Genomic DNA, 22,712 nt, shown 5'->3' with positions numbered 1-22,712 from the left:
GACCTGTGCTTTCTGCAACGGTGCAGTGACAGCCCCGTGACCTGTGCTTTCTGCAACGGTGCAGTGACAGCCCCGTGACCTGTGCTTTCTGCAACGGTGCAGTGACAGCCCCGTGACCTGTGCTTTCTGCAACGGTGCAGTGACAGCCCCGTGACCTGTGCTTTCTGCAACGGTGCAGTGACAGCCCCGTGACCTGTGCTTTCTGCAACGGTGCAGTGACAGCCCCGTGACCTGTGCTTTCTGCAACGGTGCAGTGACAGCCCCGTGACCTGTGCTTTCTGCAACGGTGCAGTGACAGCCCCGTGACCTGTGCTTTCTGCAACGGTGCAGTGACAGCCCCGTGACCTGTGCTTTCTGCAACGGTGCAGTGACAGCCCCGTGACCTGTGCTTTCTGCAACGGTGCAGTGACAGCCCCGTGACCTGTGCTTTCTGCAACGGTGCAGTGACAGCCCCGTGACCTGTGCTTTCTGCAACGGTGCAGTGACAGCCCCGTGACCTGTGCTTTCTGCAACGGTGCAGTGACAGCCCCGTGACCTGTGCTTTCTGCAACGGTGCAGTGACAGCCCCGTGACCTGTGCTTTCTGCAACGGTGCAGTGACAGCCCCGTGACCTGTGCTTTCTGCAACGGTGCAGTGACAGCCCCGTGACCTGTGCTTTCTGCAACGGTGCAGTGACAGCCCCGTGACCTGTGCTTACTGCAATGGTGCAGCGACAGCCCTGTGACCTGTACTTACTTTTGTTTAAACACAGACTCCTCATCCAAACTCAGCTTTTTACGCATGGTCCCCTCAATCTCAGCTGCCAACGATTCCTACAAAAGGGAGTTTAAGATTTATAAAGTGACTACCACCCTCAAATGAATTAAGAGCCTATACAGTGTGTATTTTTATGATTTATGACATAACAAAGGAAATACAAGAAAATGTAGACTAAAATTCAAAGGGGGAAGAGCGACGGTGAACAAGAACCAACTACCTTTTCATGACGCATTTTTCTAAGGTGGCAATGGACAAGACCCGTAGATGAGAAGTCAATACTGCTTATGTAGAGACACAAACACAGGCGGTCTGACAGCCACAGACCACGGCAAACCTGACAAACACTTTCTTGTAATTTGTATGGTTTTGATAATTTGCTCAGAGATGAGGATCCGATTGGCATGGATGTCATGCTTCGTGGGTTTGGACTGAGGGTGGCCGGCTCTGCAGGGACTGAGCACCTGACTTTTAACATCCAGAGGTGCAAAGACAGAAGGACAGATATGTAGTCTGAGGTGTGCATGGAATACATCTATCCCTGACCTGACGGCCTGCGAGAGTCCAGAAGCCACGATACTTCAGTGGTGACGCACACCTGGCACCCAGGTCTGCTGAGGAACATTTGTTTACGCTGTCTGAAGACGCAGCACCGTTATTGGTTAATAAAGAGCTGGAAGGCCAATAGCTAGGAGGAGAGAAAAGGGGGTCTTCTGGGCAGACAGAGGAACTCGGGATGAATCTAGGTGCATGAGAGATGCCCGCTGGACACTGAAGACAGACACATGGTACAGAGCAGAGGTAACCGAGCCACGCCACAGATGTAGATTAACAGAGACAGACTAATCTGTTATAAGAGCTGGCTGGGAAAAAAGTCTGAGCTAAGGCCAAGCTATCACGATTAATAACAAGTCTCTGTGTCATTACTTGGGGCTGGCAGTCCAAGAAAGTTCAACAAGAAAGCTTGCTACACAGGCTTTGGACTCAGAATGTCAGTTCTCAAAGTTATCAAAGCTCCTTGGAGCAATGGCTGACTCGGTAGCTGTGTCCCTTTGTAGTTGATGGGAATTGGAAGCGGCTTTGTAGGGTCGTCTTTCCCTTCCACCGTTTGGGGTCTCGGCTGACCTCAGGTCGTCAGTCATGGCGGGTTATATCTTTATGCACTGACCCATACATAGTGTTTGTTTTTTAATATGTGTATTTATTTGGCAGTGTGAGAACTGAACTCGGGACCTCGTGCACGCTAGGCGAGTGCCCTGCCACTTACAGCTCTAGCATTCTGTGCTTTAATTTTTGATTTTGAAATAGTTTGAAACTTAGAATAAAATTCTAAGAAATAGTACAAAGAATTTTTATGCATTCTTCACATGCATCATTAATATATTTGGTATTCCCTCTCTCAGTGGTTTTTGTTGGTTGGTTGGTTGGTTGGTTGGTTGGTTTTGTTGTTGTTTTTCCTGAACTGTTTTATAGCAGGCCTCAGATATCCCTGTGACTACTTAGTGCTTAAGTTTCTGTTTACTAAAGACAGGGACAAAGTTTAGTAGAGACAAGGACATGCCCGATGATGGCGCTATAGTTGTCTGTTATTACGACACTGTCGTTCATCCACAGAGCCCGGTAAGATTTTCCCAGTTCTCCCAACAATGCCTGTTAGTCTATGACTTGTGTGTTTATTTCCTCATTATTTATCCAGGCATTCATTTCAAAGGGGTCTCTCATTTCGAAGTTAGCTCGGCTCAACTGATCCTCTTGACTTCTTGAGATCACATGTGCAGGCCACGGCACCCAGCTCCAAAAATGCTCTTTGAAGGATATGTCTGGGTTCTACCAAGATCTGGCTTAGTGGTCAAAGGCCTTTGCCACTCAAACCTGGAAGCTTGTTCGATCCCCAGACCCCACTTAAAGATGCATAAGGAATGGAGCCAGAAAGAATGACCAGGAAAGGAAGAAAACAACTGTTAATAGGTGTTAGTGCACGCGCGCACACACACACACACACGCACGCATGCACACACACATGCACGCTCTAATTGTGTTCTACCATTCCCCAAATACTGTTTATTAACAAATTAAAAAACTCAACGTTCCTATCTGCAAGAGCCTTACCCTCTAGGTAGAGTTAAACCGCCAAGAAACTTGTACTTGGTAGAGGTGCGGTGTTTACAGTGTGCCCAGGGCTCACCCGGCAGAGAGAGAACGCCTCTAGACAGTTGTCGTAGTCAGAGTTTCTGCTGCTGTGACAGATCACTGTGACCAAAAGCAACTTGGGGAGCCAAGGGCTATTTCACCTTAGGGATGAGGAGTCTAGCAGCCAGGGAAGTCAGGGCAGGAATCGGGAACAGGAGCTGGTGCAGAGGCCGTGGGGATTTGCTTCTCCTGTTTTCTTCAGGACCAGTGGCCCAGGGGTGGCCCAGCACAGTGGCTGGCCCTCTCATATCAACCTTTAATTAAGAAAACAGCCCACAGGTTTGCCCATTGGCCTATCATCTGGAGGGATTTTCCCAATCGAGAGTCTCTCTCCCTGAATTACCCTAGCCTGCATCAAGTCGACAAGCTGTCTTCTGACCTCCATATGTACACATGACACATGATAGGCACATAGACATGTACATACTCTAAATGGGGGTAAATTAAAAAAAAAAAAGGTGGAGCCAGGGAGATGGCTCTACAGGCAAGGATTTGCTTCCATGTCTGACGATCTAGGATCCACATCGCGGTGGCAAGAAAGAACCAGCTTCTACAAGTTCTTCCCTGACCTCTGCACCCGTGTGAAGGATCATGTGTATTAAACAGACGCAAAGCAAACAGACATACAGATTAAAAAGCATGGCTTAAGTGGTGGGTCTAAGGTAGGGGAACCTCATTTGAGTGAGCTGTGGCACACAGATCAAAATCCAACTTCCCTAGACTTTACCTCCAACACTGCAGCAAGTTAGACTATCATCTGGGACATTTAACATGAGTGATAAGGAAGATGTGGTACGCAGATTAAATCCTGACTCAGTAACTGCATCCCAGAAGCAGGAGCAAAGCATGGTCTCTCTTTTCTAGCTACCTGACGGCATCATAAGTCACAGCACACTCTGGAGACAGAACCCAGGCTTCTCTCCCCTTCTAAAGCACATGGTGGCTTCTTGTCTCTTACCCCCGTGAAAACTCCGTAAGCCTGCGAGAAGCCGAGGTGGGCGGCCGGGCCACACTTGCTGCGAAGCTCTTTTATTTCTTCTTGGGACTCGTGTAACATCCCCAGGCACTCCATGTTTCTGTCCTGAAGGTCATGAAGCTGAGGGGGAAAAGTGGCACAGTCACAACCTCTCCAGACAACCCTGTCAACCTTGAGCCCTGGAAGAAGGAGCCCCGAGGGTATTAATTTATGTACAAATCATTCCAACAAAACGGCTCTAAAGCAAACTCAACCACATTCACGTTAAGGAGCTGTCTTGGGCAAGCGCTATAAGAACATGACCTCTCAGAACCTGAAACCTTCAAGGGACAAGATCAAGAGTCTAGAGAGTGTGTCCCATCACCTTCCCCACGCCTTGTTTGGAAGCCTTTTACAGCAGCTGGCAAAAGCTCAGAGCGCATTAACTGAAAAGACTTCCCACGTGTAGCGTGTGTCTGCTCTTCAGGGTCAGCAGGGCTGGTGTGCTCCTCTAAAACGTACATCACCCCACATCTCGTTCTGAGAAACTCGACTGAGGCCTCCCTCTTTCTTTCTTTTCACGGCAAAGCCACCGTGAAGGAAGAAGACCAGGACACACACGGATGCATGGTCCACGCTCACTGTAGCATTAGTAAACACCGGAAGACCAGCAGGTGGGGCAGAGGCTGGCGGGCTGGGGCAACACTGGTACCAGGCCCTGCCACGCCATCAACCTTGGCAAACATCAAGGCCGCGTTGAGAAAGCTGGTGTGAGACCTTCTTGCGTAAAGAGGAACCAGGGATTCCGCCTGTCAGCCTTGATAAACTCTGGGCTCTGGTCGGTGAGCAGACAAGTAAATGAGGGAAATGCTGCCCAGAGCAAATCTGGAGCTGCTCTCCTCATGGGGGGGGGGGGGGGGGGGGGGGGGGGGGGGAGAGAGAGAGAGAGAGAGAGAGAGAGAGAGAGAGAGAGAGAGCGCTCCCTAAGCAGCCTGTCTGTCTTGGTGAAAGCTAAATGCTTCAGCAGAAGAGCTGAGGAGACTAAGCTGCTGGGGGCTGCTCTGTCCACACACAGGGAGGTTCATTAAATGCTAATAAATCTTCATAAAATAAAACGTGCAGCTGAGGTGGTGGAGGCATACGGAGTACTGGGGAGGCCAAGGTATATAAACACAGTCACAGCCACTTTGTTTTTGACAGATGGCAAAAACACATATTGAAAAAAGACAAAAAACACTAAAATCCCAGTGTCTTTGACAAAAATGGTGCTGGGAAACCTGTGTGTGCAAATACAGAACCAGAACAGGGTCCTGCTCTTACCCTGCACAAAAAACAACTCCATCCAAGACGATGAAAACCATGACTGTCAGACCTGAGACTCTGAGACCGTAAAAGGGACAGGTAGAGAAGAGACTTGAAGACACAGGCACCGGCAAGGACTTCTTCAACCGGTCCCAGGCACTCGGGAGATCAACAGATGGGGCCTCCTGTGATCAAGAGGCTTCTGCACAGCAAAGGAAGCAGCCAATCAGTGAAGAGACTGTCAAAGGACGGGGAAAACCTTGGCCAGGGATGACCTCACAGAGCGTTAATGTCTACAGTACAATATGAAAACTAGACAAGAAACCAATCAATCAAATGAATCAGGTGATCAATAAAGGAGCAAAGAAAACCAAGCCCTCAAAACACAAGCCACAAACAGCCAATAACTCACGAGAATGTTCGGTCTCGCTGGCCGCCAAGGGAACGCGAGGCAAAATGATACTGAGATTCCGTGTTACCCTAGCCAGCATGCTACCCTTAGGAGAGCAAGCAACAATGCTCGCAAGGAGGTGGACAGAAGTGAGCCCTTCCGCAGCGACGGTGGGAATGTGAGTCAGCCCATCCACTATGGAAATCTGCTGGAGGTTCCGCAGAAAACCAAAGAGAGACCCACCATGTGACCCTGCCGCCAATCTGTGCCTTTACCAACAGACTCCAAGGCAGCGTATCACAGACCCTTGCTTTCCAGGGTCTGCTGTAACCCTACGCACAACAGACACACTATGGAACCAGTAAGCGTCTAAAACAAAGGCACAGTTCAAGAACACGCGGGTACACACAGTGCAATGCACGTCAGCCATAACTCAGAACAAAGTTATGTCATCTGAAGAAAAAGGGATACAGCCAGAGAGAGGCAATCACGCTGAGTGAATTAAAACAGCCTCAGAAGACAAATCTGTTTCCCCTCATTTGTGGTTTTAAACAAATACTATATAGCTACATAAAACCATGCGTGTATACGCGCCATAGAAGAAGGGGTGAGACTAACTAGAGGCGCAAAGGGGACAAGAAGAGTGGAGGAGAAACGTGAAGGTGGGGATGGAGGCAGTAAGCCTGGCGTCTGATACACAGGGGATGGAGGCAGTAAGCCTGGCGTCTGATACACACTTCTATGAGAAAAGCTCTCAAGTCCTATAGTCTTAAAGAAAGCCAGGTTTTCTCTGTTACTCAAGAGGAGGGCTGCCATGATCAGCTTTAGAAAAAAGACTTTTTAAAGCTTTAATTCTCAGATCTCATGAACTTCATCTTAACTATTGACTGCTGCTGCTGGATTCCAAATGTGGCCGTTCTCTTCCGTGACTCTCACAAATGTGAACGACAGCCCCATCTCCCAGTGCGCTGCAAACACAGAGGCAGGCCGCATTACCTCCATTGTCAGCTGTCGCTGGGCATCTTTGGAAGCCTGCAGGTGAAGTCTGAGCTCTTCCTTCTCGATGACATGCTAAGGACACAGAAGAGGGACACGTGAGGCATTCCTTTAGAAGACATGCTAAGAGTCTCTATCTGGGGTGCCGTCTTAGGCCTACGACAGTGACCCCAGCAGAGGCCAACTAGAGTAATAGTGTAAGCAGAACACAAATACATGTGTTCAGAGGATACGGACCCGAGTTCCTCACTGACATCAAAACTTGGAGAAAATCTGATGTATTTGCAAAAATATTTAGTACTTCAGAGTTCTTTATGATATTTTAGCAGAGGGCAATACTGAAAGAACAGAGCAAAGCAGTTAACGGGGGAGAGGCAGGTGAGGCAGCACTTGGCAGAACGCCGTGCACCGGGACAGTGCAGGACAGAGCTCGGCTGAGGGAGTGCACGCACCTCTTTAAGCTTGTGCTGCAGATCCACGATCTGAGACAGCAGGGACGAGATCTCCTCCTGGTATCGGAGCAGCTCATCACTCTTGCCCGACAGTTCTTCCGTCATTCTGGACATCTGCGCGTTGGTTTCACCTAGGAACAAAGCCAAAGTTTAGAAGGCAACACAAAGGTGTTGATTTGGGACGACCAGGGTTGAGCTGTCCTATTGCTGCTCCAGCCTAAGTATATCCTGTCTTCCCTGGCTTCCTGATAAGTCAGGGTACCCCTGCAACACTACTGTAACACATCCCCTATAGTTTGATTGGAGAGTGTGGTGCCCAGCATGGTGGTGCTGAGGTGACGGAAGGCTTGTCAGGTGGAGCTCAGCAGGAGGAATTCGGGCCCTTGGGTGCTGCCTTTGGAAAGGATCAACGCTGGTCTCTCCACGGGGGCTAGTTCCCTAAACAGCAAGCTGTTGCAAACAGGACTAACTCATGTGTTTGGCTCCTACATACAGTCAAATCCATCCCTGTTTCTCCATCATGTTTAAACAGTTAGGGGACCTTGCCTTGCTTCATAAATAGGCCCACAGCAGACAATCTGTAGATATTTGCAGACCAAGACAACAAGCACTTATAACTGTTTCTATGGAGACCGGGGGTCTAATTTCTGAGTTGGAGATAATCTCACCAAACTGCCTGAAGCAGAGAGTGATGATGTTGCTACTCACGAAGTTCTTTAACGCAGTCGTTGACCAGCTGCTGCTCCTTCTCTTCATAGGTGAAGGTTTCTGTCTTGATGTGGCAAGCCTTCAGGGGAGGGGAAACAACAACCATTGACATGACAGGTCTTCCTAATGAATCTGAAGCCAAAGCTACAGAAAGCTTTGCAGCTTGAACATCCACCTTCATTGCTTATAAAGGAAATGAAGGGATCCCATCGGATTTGAGCGCCCACAACATTTGGACTAGAAAAGGTGGGACAGACGCCTCCCTTGACTCCGCGCAGGGCTTGCACCTGCCTGCCCATGCATCTCCATCTCTGCTGGCTGCATCTCTAGCTCAGAGAAAACACCACCTGCTTACGTAGTATGTGCTGGTTCCACGGCCCTTTACAGACCCGAGGAATCTGTAATGTTCCCACATGACCCTTCTCAGCCAGTTGCTTTTAGCCACACACGATGGGCACACTAGGCTGCTGCCTCTTATCTGCCTACAGGCTCCTACCAGCTAAAGGCACAGCACTAACTGAGATGTATTTCTTCTCAGTTACTCAGACCCGACCATGTAGCGGTAATGGGAAGGGACGCGAGCTGCACCTTGGATCGAAGGGCCATGTTCTCTTCCTCCAGTTCCCTGAGCTTTTCCTGCAGCATGTCCAGTTGCAGCAAACCTTGCGATAAGCTGAAGGACTCATTGAACCGAAGAGGCGTGGAGCAGCTGGAGTCGGTCTCACTCTCCTCAGAAGCAATGGAAACGATCCGAAGCAGTTCGTCCTTCTTGGACAGCTCATGCTGCAGCTGGTTAACCTGCACACAGACTGCGATTAGCGCATCCCACACTGCTCACGTGCAAAACGGCTTGAAATTTATCTACTCAACGCGACAATAAATTACTTCTTACATTTATTGATATAGAATAAATATATTTTTAAATTTACTTTTTTTTTTAACCTTTTGGTTTCTGCGTAAGAAGCATTTGGGTATTTTAACACCATAGGCTGTCAAATGAGAACACCATTACCCCTTTTGGAGCCTGTTGGTCAGTGGAGTCCACAGACCCTGAAATATTACAGGCTGTGGCCATTGCCCTTGATCACCCCAGAACTGGATGGGAAGACCCCACAGTTGAAGATCTGCATGAGGATAGCATTGTGAGGTGCTATCCTCACAATGGGCACAAAGGAAATCATCCCTTTACACAGACTCGAGTCACTGGGCATGAGATCGAGTGGTGCTCACCTGGAGGTCCCACCCTACTGGCTAGTTCTGACAGGGCTGTCAGGTGTGCTCACCTGGAGGTCCCACCCTACTGGCTAGTTCTGCAGGGCTGTCAGGTGTGCTCACCTGGAGGTCCCACCCTACTGGCTAGTTCTGCAGGGCTGTCAGGTGTGCTCACCTGGAGATCCTGTCCCTACTGGCTAGTTCTGACGGGCTGTCAGGTGTGCTCACCTGGAGGTCCTGTCCCTACTGGCTAGTTCTGACGGGCTGTCAGGTGCTATCCTCACAATGGGCACAAAGGAAATCATCCCTTTACACAGCCGAGGACCCTGCCACCTACAACAACAACCAGCCCAGCAAGATGCCCACGGGTACAGCAGCGGCACAGGCGTCATGGGAGACACCAGTCGCTCTCTGAGTAGATTCAAAACTTGTTCCACAAGATGGAACTCATATGTGCAGCATGGATTCAGGGTCGAGAACCTAAGGGAGGACGCACTAATATCATCCAGCTAGACAGGCATGGTATTTTATTAACTCCTAATGATTTAAGCTTCATTTTTCAGTATATATATAAAGTCAATGGCTACTGGTGTCACCTGTGGTATTTCAGGAACACCCAAGGAAATACTCCTATCCACGGCAGAAGACCTCCTTATTACTATTCCTGTTCCAAGCACAGGGTCAAAGGCTTACTTGATCAAAGGCTTGTCCCAGCTGCTCCTCCAGGGCTTCATTCTGCTCAGATAAGACATGGTTCCTCTTCAGGAGAGCTTGCCCAATCCGAGCAGCTAGCTCTAGATCTCGATCCCTCTGCAAAGCAACAAACACACCTTTTCTATGAGTATTTTTTTTTTAAAAAAGCAGATAGCAGATTAGAAATTCTACAGTGAAATTTGCTAATATTAAGAGCAGATCTCCTATAAAGCATAGAGATTCATTTTACAACCCTAATAAATAAATGGACATGGGGCCAGGCATATATGTAGTGTTTGGTAAACCTGAGACAAGTAGGTGACTATGTAATTATGAATTAATTTGTAATTGCACCTCTCGGTATCAAGTAAGGTTTTGCTGACATCCTATCTGTTATGGCCATCAAACCAACTTTGCAGTTAGAACTTTAAGAAGCCAGGAAACCAAGAGAAGCTTAGATATGAAGGTGGGGGCTGAGGATTTAGATCAATAGGAAGAGCGCACTTTCAATACTCGGACTTTGGGTCACTATCCAGTGCATCCCCCAGCCTCCGACACCCAAAATAGAAAATTAGGGTGGAAGGAGCCTGCACTGTAGAAGTCCAGCCAACACTGGGTGAGTGTGCCAAGTATGGCAGGGACACAGATCAGGAGTTTGGGATGTGGGTCGGTTCCATTTAGGGGAGACTATGCATCCAGGAGCAGCAGCTGAGAGGAAGGCCTGGCCTAGAGCCCAGCCCACAGCTAGTGCAAGAGAGAACTGGAGGCTGGAAATTACGAGGTCACAGGCTTCTACCTCGAGCGTGTGAAAGGGAGTCTAGGAAGCTGGGGGTAATGACCAAGGCGTGTGGCGAGGCCAAGCGACGGCGTTCTAACTGGGTAGATCCTGATCTTAAGCAAGGGTATGGAGATCCCATCCGGGGATGATGAGGGCCTTACTTCTACAGTGGAAAACTGTTAATACACTTTTAACTGCCTTCTACGTGAATATGAGCTGCTTACATTAATGATAGATAATACAATTAAGTTTCTAACTGTTTTCTATCCAATACATGAAAATCGACCACTTCGGGGCAACTCTTCTCACTTTGATATGAGCCAAGAGGCACATATGGAAAGCATCCTGAGGAGACATGTATGTCAGAGAGAAAGTCTCCCACAAGACCAACTGAAACTGAGCTATGGGAGAGAACATTACTGCCTGCCAACTGGCAAAGACAGAGCACGCATGCTCAAACTTCCACATGGGGCTGGGTAAATGCTCAGTGGCTAAGAGCACTGGCTGTTCTCGCAGAGAACCCAGGTTTGGTCTCCAGCACCCATGTGGTGGCTAGTGACCATCTGTAATTCCAGTTCCAGAGGATCTGATGCTCTCCTGACTGCCACAGTTACTGTACACACACACAATCAGGCAAAAAAAAAAAAAAAAAAAAAAAAAAAAACCCATATATGTTAAACGAGCAACAAATAATAAAAAACCCTTAAAACTTCCACAGGCAAATATGGAAATAATGGCCTGAGCCGGAGGTGAGCAGGAGACGCTCCAAACTGCGGGGATCAACTGAACCACAGCTGCTTTTTCAACAGCAGCTTGGCCTAGGTGACTAGCAGCAGGGACAGCTTAGAGGTGACTTTGGGGGTGGACGTACGGCTCAGTGGTTAAGGCTTTGGACTGCCCTTGCAGAGGGTGCAGATCCCAGCTGCAAGCAGTCACACAGGCAGCTCACACGACTCACAACTCCAGCTTCCAGGGATCCAGTGCCTACTGCACTCGAGAGTGCTCCCCGGCCCCAGTAATCACAAATAAAAATACAAGCTTTGTGAACAATCAGAGAGGTCAGCCGGCATTGGGTCTGCCCATCCACACACATCATAATGATGAGCTTCAGGAGATCCATGCCACTTTGGGAAGTCGGCTGTGTATCACCGGTTCAGCTGTGCTTATATCTTATGTAAAACACCCTAGAAATCTGGTTGATTGTCATGGTTTAGCTGTGCGAACCGGGTACAGTCTGAGTGAGCCGCACGTTTTAGTTTTATACTGGAGAAAGAAGTGATATACTCATACCTCTGCCAGGAGATGTGTGACCATGTCGATGTCATTGTAGGTTTTGGTCATCTGCTCCACTCTGTCTGTGCCTAGAACTGAGGCAGTCAAGACAATTCTTTAGAGGCTTTCCGCACACCAGAAAACACGTGATACTCATTAAAATCCCAAGTACCAACAAAACCCCCAGATTTCTAAAGAATATTCAGGAGAATAAAAACACAAAAACAGAAAGAGAACAAGGGTTCATGGACATAGCATCCAAGATTCACCAACCATTACAAAAAATGTACACACATACAGTAAACTGAGAGTGTGTCAAGCGGTCACGTGTCAATCAGGTCCTGACTACTTCTTTTACATCTTTCACCCCTAGGGAGATAAGTTTGGTCCACTCACATCTGAAAGTGTGAGCTGGGAATCCAGTTACCTACTTTATAGCTGGATCAGTTAAAGTTAAAGTTACTGAAGAACAGCCGGGCGGTGCTGGCGCACACCTTTAATCCCAGTGCTCAGGAGGCAGAGGCAGGTGGATCTCTGTGAGTTTGAGGCCAGCCTGGTCTACAAGAGCTAGACAAGGACAGGCTCTAAAAGCTACAGAGAAACCCTGTCTCGAAAAACCAAAACCAAAACAAACAAACAAAACCAACAAAAGTCCTTAAGAGTTAAGCTGCTGTCACAGAATCGAATTATAAAGTCCTCACAGACTTAAACTCAAGAAACAAAGAGAAATGGTAACAGAATAGTTTTCTTCTAAAATACATTTCCAGAAAAATATCAGCAACCAACAGGAGCAGCACTAAAGGCCTCAGTGTGGTGCGTGCAGACACACGCATACAAGTGTAACAGGATATTACTAAAGAGGAGGTCATGAATTTGAGAGGGTATAGGAACTGGAGGGGGCTAGGAAGAGGGGTGGAAGCAATGTAAAACTCTAAAAAAATCTAATATTTTTGATAAAAAAGACAATCTTGAGAGCCTTAATGTAATATACTTCAGTTATTTAAACTATTAAGGGGCAGAAGTCCATTTTTAATTGGCCTTCTTGATATTTCAAGTTTAATCAGTATTTACACCCCAACACTCCCTCCCCCGTTTCTTGTGCACACACACGCACAAGCACACACACGTGAGCACGTGCGCGCACACACACACGTGAGCGCACACACACACATGTACACAAACATGTGCACACACACACACACACAGAGTTCTAGGAAACCGCCACCCAGAGTGGGTTAATAATTTCTATGCAATGAGCACTCACGGCAATCATTCTCCAACACAGTCTGTCATTAAGAGGCACGAGGGCACAATGGCTTATCTGGCGAAGGCGCCTGTCGCCAGGTTCAATGACCCGAGTTTGAACCCTATTCCCACAGGTTGTCCTCTGACCTCTACACTAGATTATGGTACAAGGGCCTCTCCCTACTATAAATAAATACATGCAATTAAAAAAAAAGCCACCTAAAATGCTCCCTGGGAAAATGTGTAATATTTTATGTAATCTTCCAAGTAAGTCAATTTCAAATTATAGGAATTTCACAAACATTAATGCGGAGCTCAGGGGCTTTTATTACACAGTCTGACAGCTACCGTGTGCATAACATCTTTATACTGGACGGGTAATGGAACAAGTAAAAAAAGTGTAAAAAGGAAGACCAAGCTACAAGAAAATGGAAATGAGTCTCGGTGCCTGGGACAGGTCTGGCTCAGTTCGTCATCTGTATGGATCACTGAGTGTGAAGACCACACTGCGGCTCCCATGCGCCTCTCCTTGGCGTGATGGGAAGTGCTCAGACGCATGCCCGGAATCCCTGGCGCAGCATGGTCAGGGGTTCCAGACCGACGATACAGTACGCTCAAGGCAGTCCAGGCTGTAGAGCAGCCCGCCTTTAAAAACGAAAACACGAAGTATGTATGCGTCTAAGAATTATGTTCTTTACAGAATGGTGTAATTCCTGTATTTGATAGGGGAGGCTAGGAACCCAAAAAGCTAACACACAAGGTACCAGAGTGTCGGGATAGACAAAGACAGGCAATCATAGGTAACTGCACTGTTTTTAAAACAGTTCTGGTCTCTCTCAGGTGACAGACAAAGGCAGGGTAAACTCAGTCACAAGCATGGCAACAGCTTCTTCTCCCAGTCATAAGCGTGACAACAGTTCCTCTCTGCCTGTCAGGTCAGGCTAAGTTACAGCAGGTAGACACGGGACAAGGGCTGCTGGATGCTCACTGTCTTAAAAGGCAATACTAAGATACGGCCTGTCTTTTTTGTTTTGTTTTGTTTTGTTTTGTTTTGTTTTGTTTTGTTTTGTTTTGTTTTTTCGAGACAGGGTTTCTCTGTGGTTTTGGAGCCTGTCCTGGAACTAGCTCTTGTAGAACAGTCTGGTCTCGAACTCACAGAGATCCGCCTGCCTCTGCCTTCCAAGTGCTGGGATTAAAGGCGTGTGCCACATACGGCCTGTCTTTATCTCCACGCACAAACGCTGGATGGGTCACAACAACAACCACAACAACCACCACAACCACCACGACTTACTCATGTAGCGGAACGTCTCCTCGGCAAGGACGGGAGAGAGAGTCTCCGGCGCATCTTGAGGCTGGTGCTGGGGTGAAGACTGCGCCCAGTCTTGGTTCTCGTAGAGAAAGAGGGAGTCGACCCTGAGCTTATACTGCGGCAGCTGCTCTTCCAGCAGGTTCACCAGCTCGACTTCGGGGAGATCCTCGCTGGAGCAGACATCTGGGAAGGAGAGAGTCACTGTAGTTGAAGCTAGTGTGTTCCATCTGTCCGGAAATTAGCTTCGCGAAAGTAGGAGACCAAGGATATGTTAGATGAGATCATCTCTCTCCTGACTTATTAGTGTCTTCTAGTGACACGGAGGAGGTTTGAGTTCCAGCCTAGTGATGAACTATGACAAACACTCATACCTTGGTACACAACACCTGGCTCAGGTGGAGACTCTGACTAGATGCTGGCAGTGTCATTGTGCACACGGAGGTCAGAGGACACGGGGGCGTTGGTCCTCACTTCCTACCCCGTTTGCTGCCGCTGTGTAGAGTGCCAGGCTGTGCAGCCCGTAGGCTCAGGGGACTTTTCTGTCTCCAGCCCTCATCTACTGCACCCGGTTCCTCGTGCGTGGGCGTGTGACAAGGGCTTCACCGCCTGAGCCACTGCCCCAGCCTGGCTCTTTTTACTATTGCTGTACTGCCGAGTCTTTAGACTCTGGCACGGTCAGTGTTAACTGTCAGCCTGGCAGAATTTGCAATCACCTGGGACACGGACCTCTGGAAATGCCTGCAGGGGTGGGAGGCTGCACACAGAAATTCTCACGCATTGTCTTTGACATACCAAACATACCTCTATCCAGAGCCTCGATTCCCCAGCTGCCCCCTGTCCTGTTTTTCAGTTTTAATATTAGAAAGTACGTGGGCTCTGGCATCAAATCTAGTGTCTAGATCTGACTCCTCCACATGTTAATGATGGGATATTAGACACAAGACTCATCCCTCCTGAGGCCCATTCCCCACACATTCACAAAATGAAGAGGATCTATTACATCCGGGGTCACACCTGGCACACAGGAGGCACCCACTGCATACTGCTGATGTCACTAGTCTCTCCCCTCACAGGCTGGCTCTGAACACAGTCGGGACCCTCTTGTATGTCTGCTACTGGCTTCCTCCCAGATTTAATGTTTACAAAGAAAAGTTATCTCTTTTAACACAATTAGAACACTAGGGCTTAAAACAGAGAAAGCGGAGCAGGATGGCAGATCCTCCCTCTCGCTTCTGGGAAATCTGGTATTTCCTTTGTGGGCAGCATAAAGAAACATGCTCGAACCCTGACAACAGACAACACTTCAAGAGAATAAACTCTGAAAGAGGACATTTTTATTAGCTGGCCTGAACTGACCAAGGGCAATTTAATAAGTTCAATACAAAGGCGGGCACTATCGCAGGTCTCCATTTAGCCAGAAGAGAAGCAGTGGCCTCCTAACCACAAGAAGAGGCGTGGTCCATTTAACCCTTCACCATAGTTCCAAAGACCCTTCACGCCTTGGTCCATTTAAGCCTGCATCATGGCTCCAAAGACCCTTCACACCTTGGTCCATTTAAGCCTTCATCATGGTTCCATAGACCCTTCACGCCTTGGTCCATTTAAGCCTTCATCATGGCTCCAAAGACCCTTCACACCTTGGTCCATTTAAGCCTTCATCATGGTTCCATAGACCCTTCACGCCTTGGCAGAGCTATTGCACAATAGCTCTATATCACTACAAACGCCAAGCGATTATGCACACTTTGCTTGCTGCACACACATTACAGATGGTCCTTCTAATGCTGGAAACTGACTATAGATGCACGGACAGATGAGGTGTTCCAGAATATGGAGGAAAGGGAGAACACAGACAATACCCGGTTGTTTCTCATTCTTCAGAGACTCTTTCACACACTCTCTTCTCCCCAGTCACACTGACTCCGTTTAGGTTCAGGGATTCTTTTCGGTTTTTCTAAGTATGGTTTTAGAACCAGGCTGCCTTTAATACACTCAGATTGTCCGCCACGCTTCCATCATATGACTCCCCCACTTAAGGGAAAAAGGCATGTGAGTTTCATCTCTCCGGAATAAAAAAAAAAATACACAAACAACCGCTGAATGCCTGAGCAATTAAATTAATTCTAGAATACAGAATATTGGAGTGGTGATCCATCTAACAAAGATGAACCAGTCCCAAAATGAGACCCTTATCACCAAATGCTTTACCAAAGCAAAACTGAACTCTCTAAGAAAAACCACTTATCTAGAATATATCAGGAACACAAGATTTAACATTTAAAAATTCATTCATAAGTGAGTGGTGGTGGCCCACACCTTTACCCCAGCACTCAGGAGGCAGAGGCAGGTGGATCTCTGAGTCTGAGGCCAGCCTGGTCTATAGAGTGAGTTCCAGGACAGTCAGAGATACACAGAGAAACGCTGCCTAAAAAAGTCATTCATCATCATCAACAACAACAAAATCCCAAGCAAATCTTTAAGAGAAGCTCACAAAAAAGAGAAGCTCAATTCATCTGAAATTCTAGCACAAGCAAACTGCATCCAACAGAAGTGCAGAGCTGAGGGCTGCCTGGAGCCGGAGTGAGGGCTGAGATGTGGATGCAAGAGAACCTGTACGGGATGCTATGACGTCCTGAGAACCTGCACGGGATGCTATGACGTCCTGAGAGCTTGCACGGGATGCCATGACGTCCTGAGAACCTGCACGGGATGCTATGACGTCCTGAGAGCCTGCACGGGATGCTGTGACGTCCTGAGAACCTGCACAGGATGCTATGACGTCATGAGAGCCTGCACAGGATGCTATGACGTCCTGAGAACCTGCATTGTCCGGTCTTTTTTTTTTTTTTTTTTTTTTTTTTGGCTTTTTTGGTTTTGTTTTGTTACGTGCATCTGGGGTTGAACCTGAGTTGTGAGGACTGCATTTCTCACTGAACCACTTCCCTGGCTCCATTTGGTGATTTTAAAACAAAAACCTTAGGAAAAAAAAACCTTCTAAATACTTGGAGTTTTTCAAAAGGATATATTTATGTCTCTATTTTTATCTGTTTGTGTCTATGTGAGCAAATGAACATACGTGTGTGTGGGTGCACACATGTGGAGACCAGGAGACACTCAGTCTCCCTCTGCTCCTTCTGTGCCTTTGAGGCAGGAGCTCTCCCTGGATTCGGGGCTGTATTTTCTAGCTGAGCTGGAAACCAAGCAAGCCTCAGAGGGCCTCTGTCTTGGCTGCTCAGATCTGGTGCAGCGGGTGTGCACAAAACATCCAGTTGGCCACGCAGGTGCTGACCCAGCCTCTGGTCCTTGACTGCAGAGCAAAGCACTCTCCAGTCCCTGAGGTTTGACTTTTTTTAAATTTTTCATTTCTAAAGCTTATTTATTCTCACGGATAAAACTTAAGGGCCTACAACAATGTCGGTCCCTGCAAGCTCTGGGGGCCTCCTGGGTGCCAGGCACAGTGCCCAGACACTTGCAGGTTCCTAAACACAGGTGCGTTGCTCTGACACAGTTCCTGCTCACAGGCCCAGTGGGTATAGGGGAGCCCAGCACAGACAAAGGGCTGCACAGAGGGAGGAGTGGATAATGTAACTGGACACCCTGTGATACAGTGATTAATTCAGGCTGCCTCTGAGGCCGCCTGGCTGGACATGGAGGCTGGGGATTCGTCAGAGCAGGACACATAGGCCAGACTGAGGCGCCTGCGCTTGGTCCTGCAACGTCGTGACCCTGAACTCACCAGTGATGCTCTCCGAGTCTCTGTGGTTGCTATTCATGGGGTTCTCTTCACCTGTTGGCGATGTGAAAATGGCATCCTGGGAGTGACTCATGCAGAATCCTCTCTCGCTGTGGCTGAAAGGGATCGCTTTGGTACGCACTGGGGTAAAGGAAATCCATCAAGCCATTCGGGAAAGAAATGGACGCGGTCATGTGTACGCTCCCTTTAGGACAGGGTTTCCGTGGTGAGTCAAGTGACATCTGCGGCTGTCAGTGCTCATGTGGTTGTCAGCCCCTGGACAGTCATAGCCTAAAACAAAGAACAGACCCAGTGGTTAGAGTCCAGCACTCCCCTTAATAACAGGACTCTCGTTACCCAGCATGCCTGTCATTAAGGATGTTTTTCTTCTAAGATACACACAACAACATGAGTGAACCTCAATGGAATTAGGCTGGACGAAACAAATAAATAAATCAGCTCATGATTTATGATTCCATTTTTATAAGAATTCTAAAAAAAAAAAAACCCAACATGTCTATGGTACCAAAAAGCAGATCAATGGCTGGGTTAGGAAAGGACTTACTCGTGCGCAGGAAAGTAGCTTGGGGGATAATGCATGGAGTCACCGTGACAAAGGACAGTGAGTCTGAGGGCAGCCTGGGCTGCACAGAATTTCAGGGGGGCCTACACAACTTAATGCGACCTGGTTTCACACGGACCAAAGCCAGGCCCGGTGGCACCTCCTTTAATCAGGTCCTTGCAAGGCCTGAGGAGGCAGAGCTCTGTGATAGGAGGCCAGCCAGTACTATACAGTGAGACTCTGTCACGAAGAAAATACAAAACAAATGAAACAAAATAAACAAAAGTTGCAATGCACTAAATATATGTCTACTTAAAACAAGCAACAACAACAAAAACAGGGAAAACAACAACAAAAACAGGGAACTGTTATCAGTTAGGAAATGTTCAGTTCAGCTAGGTGGGTGGTGCACACCTGTGGTCTCAGGACTAGGTGGCGGGGGTGTGTGTGTGTGTGTGTGTGTGTGTGTGAATTCACGGCCATAGTGGGTGTGCTAGGGAGCCCGTCAGAGGTGGCAGTGGAAGGAAGGGGTGTTCACCCTAGCTATCAGCGTTGCTTACATAAAAAGACAGTCTGCTAAACAGACAGTCAGCCATTCGCAGCTTGCATCCTCGTAACCACTACTTAGAGGCATCAATACTCAGTTATGTCTAAGAAGTAGAGAACACAGAAAAGAACCAAGTAAGGGAGTCTGAGAAATAAAAGGTCAGAGAGGAAGAGCAGAGACATACTTAAAACACTAGGGACACACGTTTCAGAGACAAAGTGAGCATCAGAATCAGAGAACTCAGAGGGGAAACTTGTCACCTTGAAGCCAGTGCAGTTAAAGAGTGAGACCCCAACCAGGCTGGTGAAGAGACTGCACGGCAAGAGAGGGGCTCGGGGAACACAGATGAGAATTCCCAACACCTCAGACCGGGGAACTTTCAAAACCTTCTGCGGTGACGGGCAGAGGGTTTCCTGACTGCTTCTATCACACTCTTCCTTTTGAGATTTTATTTTTATTTTATGCGTTAGTGTTTGCCTCAGTGTGTTTGCACACCACATGTGTGCAGTGTCTGTGGAAGAAGTAAGAAGAGAGCATTGGATCCCCTGGGACTGGAGTCACAGACAGTTGTGAGTCACCTTGTGGGTGCTGGGAATTGAACCTGGGTCCTCTGGACGAGCAGCCAGTGCTCTTAACCACTGAGCCATCTCTCTGACCCCATTCTATTACTTCTTAAAACATTTTATAAGGAAAAAAAGAAAAAAAAAAACAGACTAGACAGCAGTCTTTTCTCCCCAAAAGTTTGTAATTTCATGCTGGTGTAACAAAAATTTAATTTTATACAAATGACTCAGGTAATTTTAATAAATACGTAAAGATTCGTTTATGTGTGCGACTATTTTCCTGTGGGTCAGCCGGGGCAACGTGAAGCAAAGTTAGTCGTTGTCAGGGACTGTGATTCTCGTCTTCGAAGGTCATTTTCTGAGGGCACTTTACCGCGCACCCTTGGTTTCCCCTCAGTATCTTGCTATTCAAAAGCTTGTTATTGTCATTTCTAAAACAAGCACTGCAAAGGGAATAGAAAGATATGTGGAGGAAACCATTAAAAATTCGCCTCTGAACCTGGTACAGAAACAAAACATGGACGAAGCTCCGCCCACAGAGGGCGGGAAAAGCGATTCGCAGGTTCGTGCGGTTTTAATCAATCTTTTGGGAGGTTAAACTACTCCCAAACCTGGACTTGAAATAGAGGGGGTGTCTGGGGGCTAGGGAAGTCACTCAGCGAAGCTTTGTACTGAAGCCCAGGGCCCCTTACAAAGCCTGCCACAGTGGTGCGCGCTCCCCCTGGTGGGGAGGCAGAGAGAGCTGGACCCCTGGAGCTTGATGGTCCCCTAGCCTAGTCTACGAGGTGAGTTCTAGGCTAGTGAGTAACTGCCTCAAAAAATAAGGTGACCGGCTCTTGAGGAACACCACTCAAGGCTGACCTGTCCCCTCCCCTGAGGCATGGGACCCACACACCAGTGAACACAGGTAAGCAAGGAAGCTAGCGGCGCATTCTGTGCTCAGAGTGACCTTGACACCAGGCAGGTCACCAGTGCGCTCAGCAAACTGCTGACAACACCAACACCCACATTTGGCCGGCCACCTGTTTTACAGAGAGCTAAGAATAACTTTTACTTTTAAATGGTAGGAAGAAAAAAAATACACAATGTAAAAATAAGACAGAATTTAATTTTCAGTGTACAAATGAAGTTTTCCCGAGACACAGATACATTCTTGTTTAATAAAGTGTCCATTGGTTGCATTCATACTCCATGGCAGCTTAGCAATGGTCTTTGTGCCATTGGCTGTAGACACACACAGCCTGCAGATGTGAGAATCTCTCTCTCTCTCTCTCTCTCTCTCTCTCTCTCTTTCATACACACACACACACACACACACACACACACACGCACACACACTGTAGTAAAATAATTCAGTCACTAAAATACTATTATGTAGAACTAAGCTTTCTAAGACCAACCTCTGAAAGCTGGGCTCCTACATTTATACCCTTGTAATCTGACTAAAAGGACAGACTCCAACTCGCTACACTTCTAAGCACACTTAAAAGGTACTCTCGATGTCTAAAAAAGCCCCCATTGAAAGCAGTAAGTCACAAATTTGCCTGTGAAGAAAGGGAAGGGGGGCCGTGGAGAGGGAAGGACGAGGAAATTGGGGGAACTGAGGGGAATTAAAACAGAGTGTCTAACTGGTCCGAGATGGTTCTTAAACAGAGCTTTTTGGAAAAAAGATCTGTCTGTCTGTCTGTCTGTCTATCTATCTATCTATCTATCTATCTATCTATCTATCTATCTATCTATTATGTATATAGTGTTCTGCCTGCAGGCCAGAAGGCGGCACCAGATATCATTACAGACGGTTATGAGCTATTATGTGGGTGCTGGGAATTGAACTCAGGTCTTCTAGAAGAACAACAGCCAGTGCTCTTAACTCCTGAGCCATCTCTCCAGCCCTCCGTTTTTATTTTTTAACTTTGCCTTTTCAATTTATACATTATCATCTAAGTACACAAACATTTATATATGGATTTTGATTCTGTGCCCCAGGCCTTTGCTCTAGAGAACTGCCTTTCGAATTAGCTCTGGAGTCTTGTTGCTGGTCTGAACGCTGGCACACAGGAGCAGAGAAAACTGAACTCACACGGAACTAAGTCCACGGCGAGAGTCATGCGGAAGGAATGCAGACCTCCAGGGCAGTCCAGGGACCTGCCAGGCTGCACAGGGCACCAGGTCAGGGGTGGCTGAGCAAGGCAGTACTTTCCTGAGAAGACCGAGCAATGCGCCCCGCCTGACTTGGTCTCCTCAGGAAGGGCAGTCGGGTAGCAGCAGGGACCGCGGTTCACTGAAGTCTGAATTTTAACCTGGTTCACCGTGCTGCTGACCTTGCGCTCGGTACTTACTGCTTCTGAATTTTATTTCTTTTTGCCAAGATCGGGTTGTTCACAAACAAGAAGGGTCAGATATGAAGAGTAAATAAAAAATAAAAATCCCTATTTTGGCAACTGAGATGCAGGAGAAACTCAAATGCTGTTTTTTTTTTTAATTATTATTATTTTATTTTATTTTTATTTTTTTAGCTTTTCTCTATCCCTTAAGCCTGGGGAAGGCATGTTTTCTGCCTAATATTTCCTAAGTTCCCAGCGTGTCTGAATATTGGCAGGTGCATCTCATGATCAGCTCTGAGTAATTTTTAACCTGAAAGAGACAAGATCCAAGAGGTTGGAAGAAGTGACCTCAGGCTGTGACCATTGAGGAGATTATCACTGGAGTCATTCCCTGTGGACTCTCAGGAGGTCCTGTTTGCAGTAGCAAGTCTCCCACTCCTTAGCCGGAAAGGCTTTCCGGAAGCTCCAACAAGCTACCATAAACTTAGAGCCTGACCCATCTTCTACACGCGTTGTCCAGTTCTGGGGGTCAGAGGCACGGATGGCTCTGATGACCGTAGCAAGGTGACGGCAAGGTCATGCTCCTTTGCTCTGCAGGCTCCAGGGAATCTTTTAGCTGTTGCAGCCGCATTTCTCGGCTCTGGGCCTCTCCTGCTCTCTCTCTCTCTCTCTCTCTCTCTCTCTCTCTCTCTCTCTCTCTCTCTCTCTCCATAAGGAACCT

The 22,712-nt window shown here is 47.7% G+C and overlaps 1 protein-coding gene across 1 annotated transcript in view; it reads right to left on the bottom strand.

The window, feature by feature from the left end:
- Nucleotides 1-22,712, bottom strand: part of Trak2 (trafficking kinesin protein 2) — a 53,873-nt gene that overhangs the window by 9,794 nt on the left and 21,367 nt on the right. Inside the window, 11 exon segments of the mRNA XM_050159158.1 lie at nucleotides 4-658; nucleotides 736-812; nucleotides 3,905-4,042; nucleotides 6,591-6,665; nucleotides 7,043-7,173; nucleotides 7,751-7,829; nucleotides 8,339-8,548; nucleotides 9,656-9,772; nucleotides 11,724-11,800; nucleotides 14,245-14,445; nucleotides 17,999-18,286. Of these exon segments, the coding sequence (XP_050015115.1) occupies nucleotides 4-658; nucleotides 736-812; nucleotides 3,905-4,042; nucleotides 6,591-6,665; nucleotides 7,043-7,173; nucleotides 7,751-7,829; nucleotides 8,339-8,548; nucleotides 9,656-9,772; nucleotides 11,724-11,800; nucleotides 14,245-14,445; nucleotides 17,999-18,089 (1,851 nt within the window). The 5' untranslated portion in view covers nucleotides 18,090-18,286.

The sequence above is a fragment of the Alexandromys fortis genome, unplaced genomic scaffold (genome assembly GCF_014885135.2).
Source record: "Alexandromys fortis isolate MF-2015 unplaced genomic scaffold, M_Fortis_MF-2015_v1.1 scaffold_65, whole genome shotgun sequence".
Lineage (NCBI taxonomy): Eukaryota > Metazoa > Chordata > Mammalia > Rodentia > Cricetidae > Alexandromys > Alexandromys fortis.
Note: the sequence above shows the minus strand (reverse complement) of the source record. Positions and strands in the feature narration are given on the sequence as shown.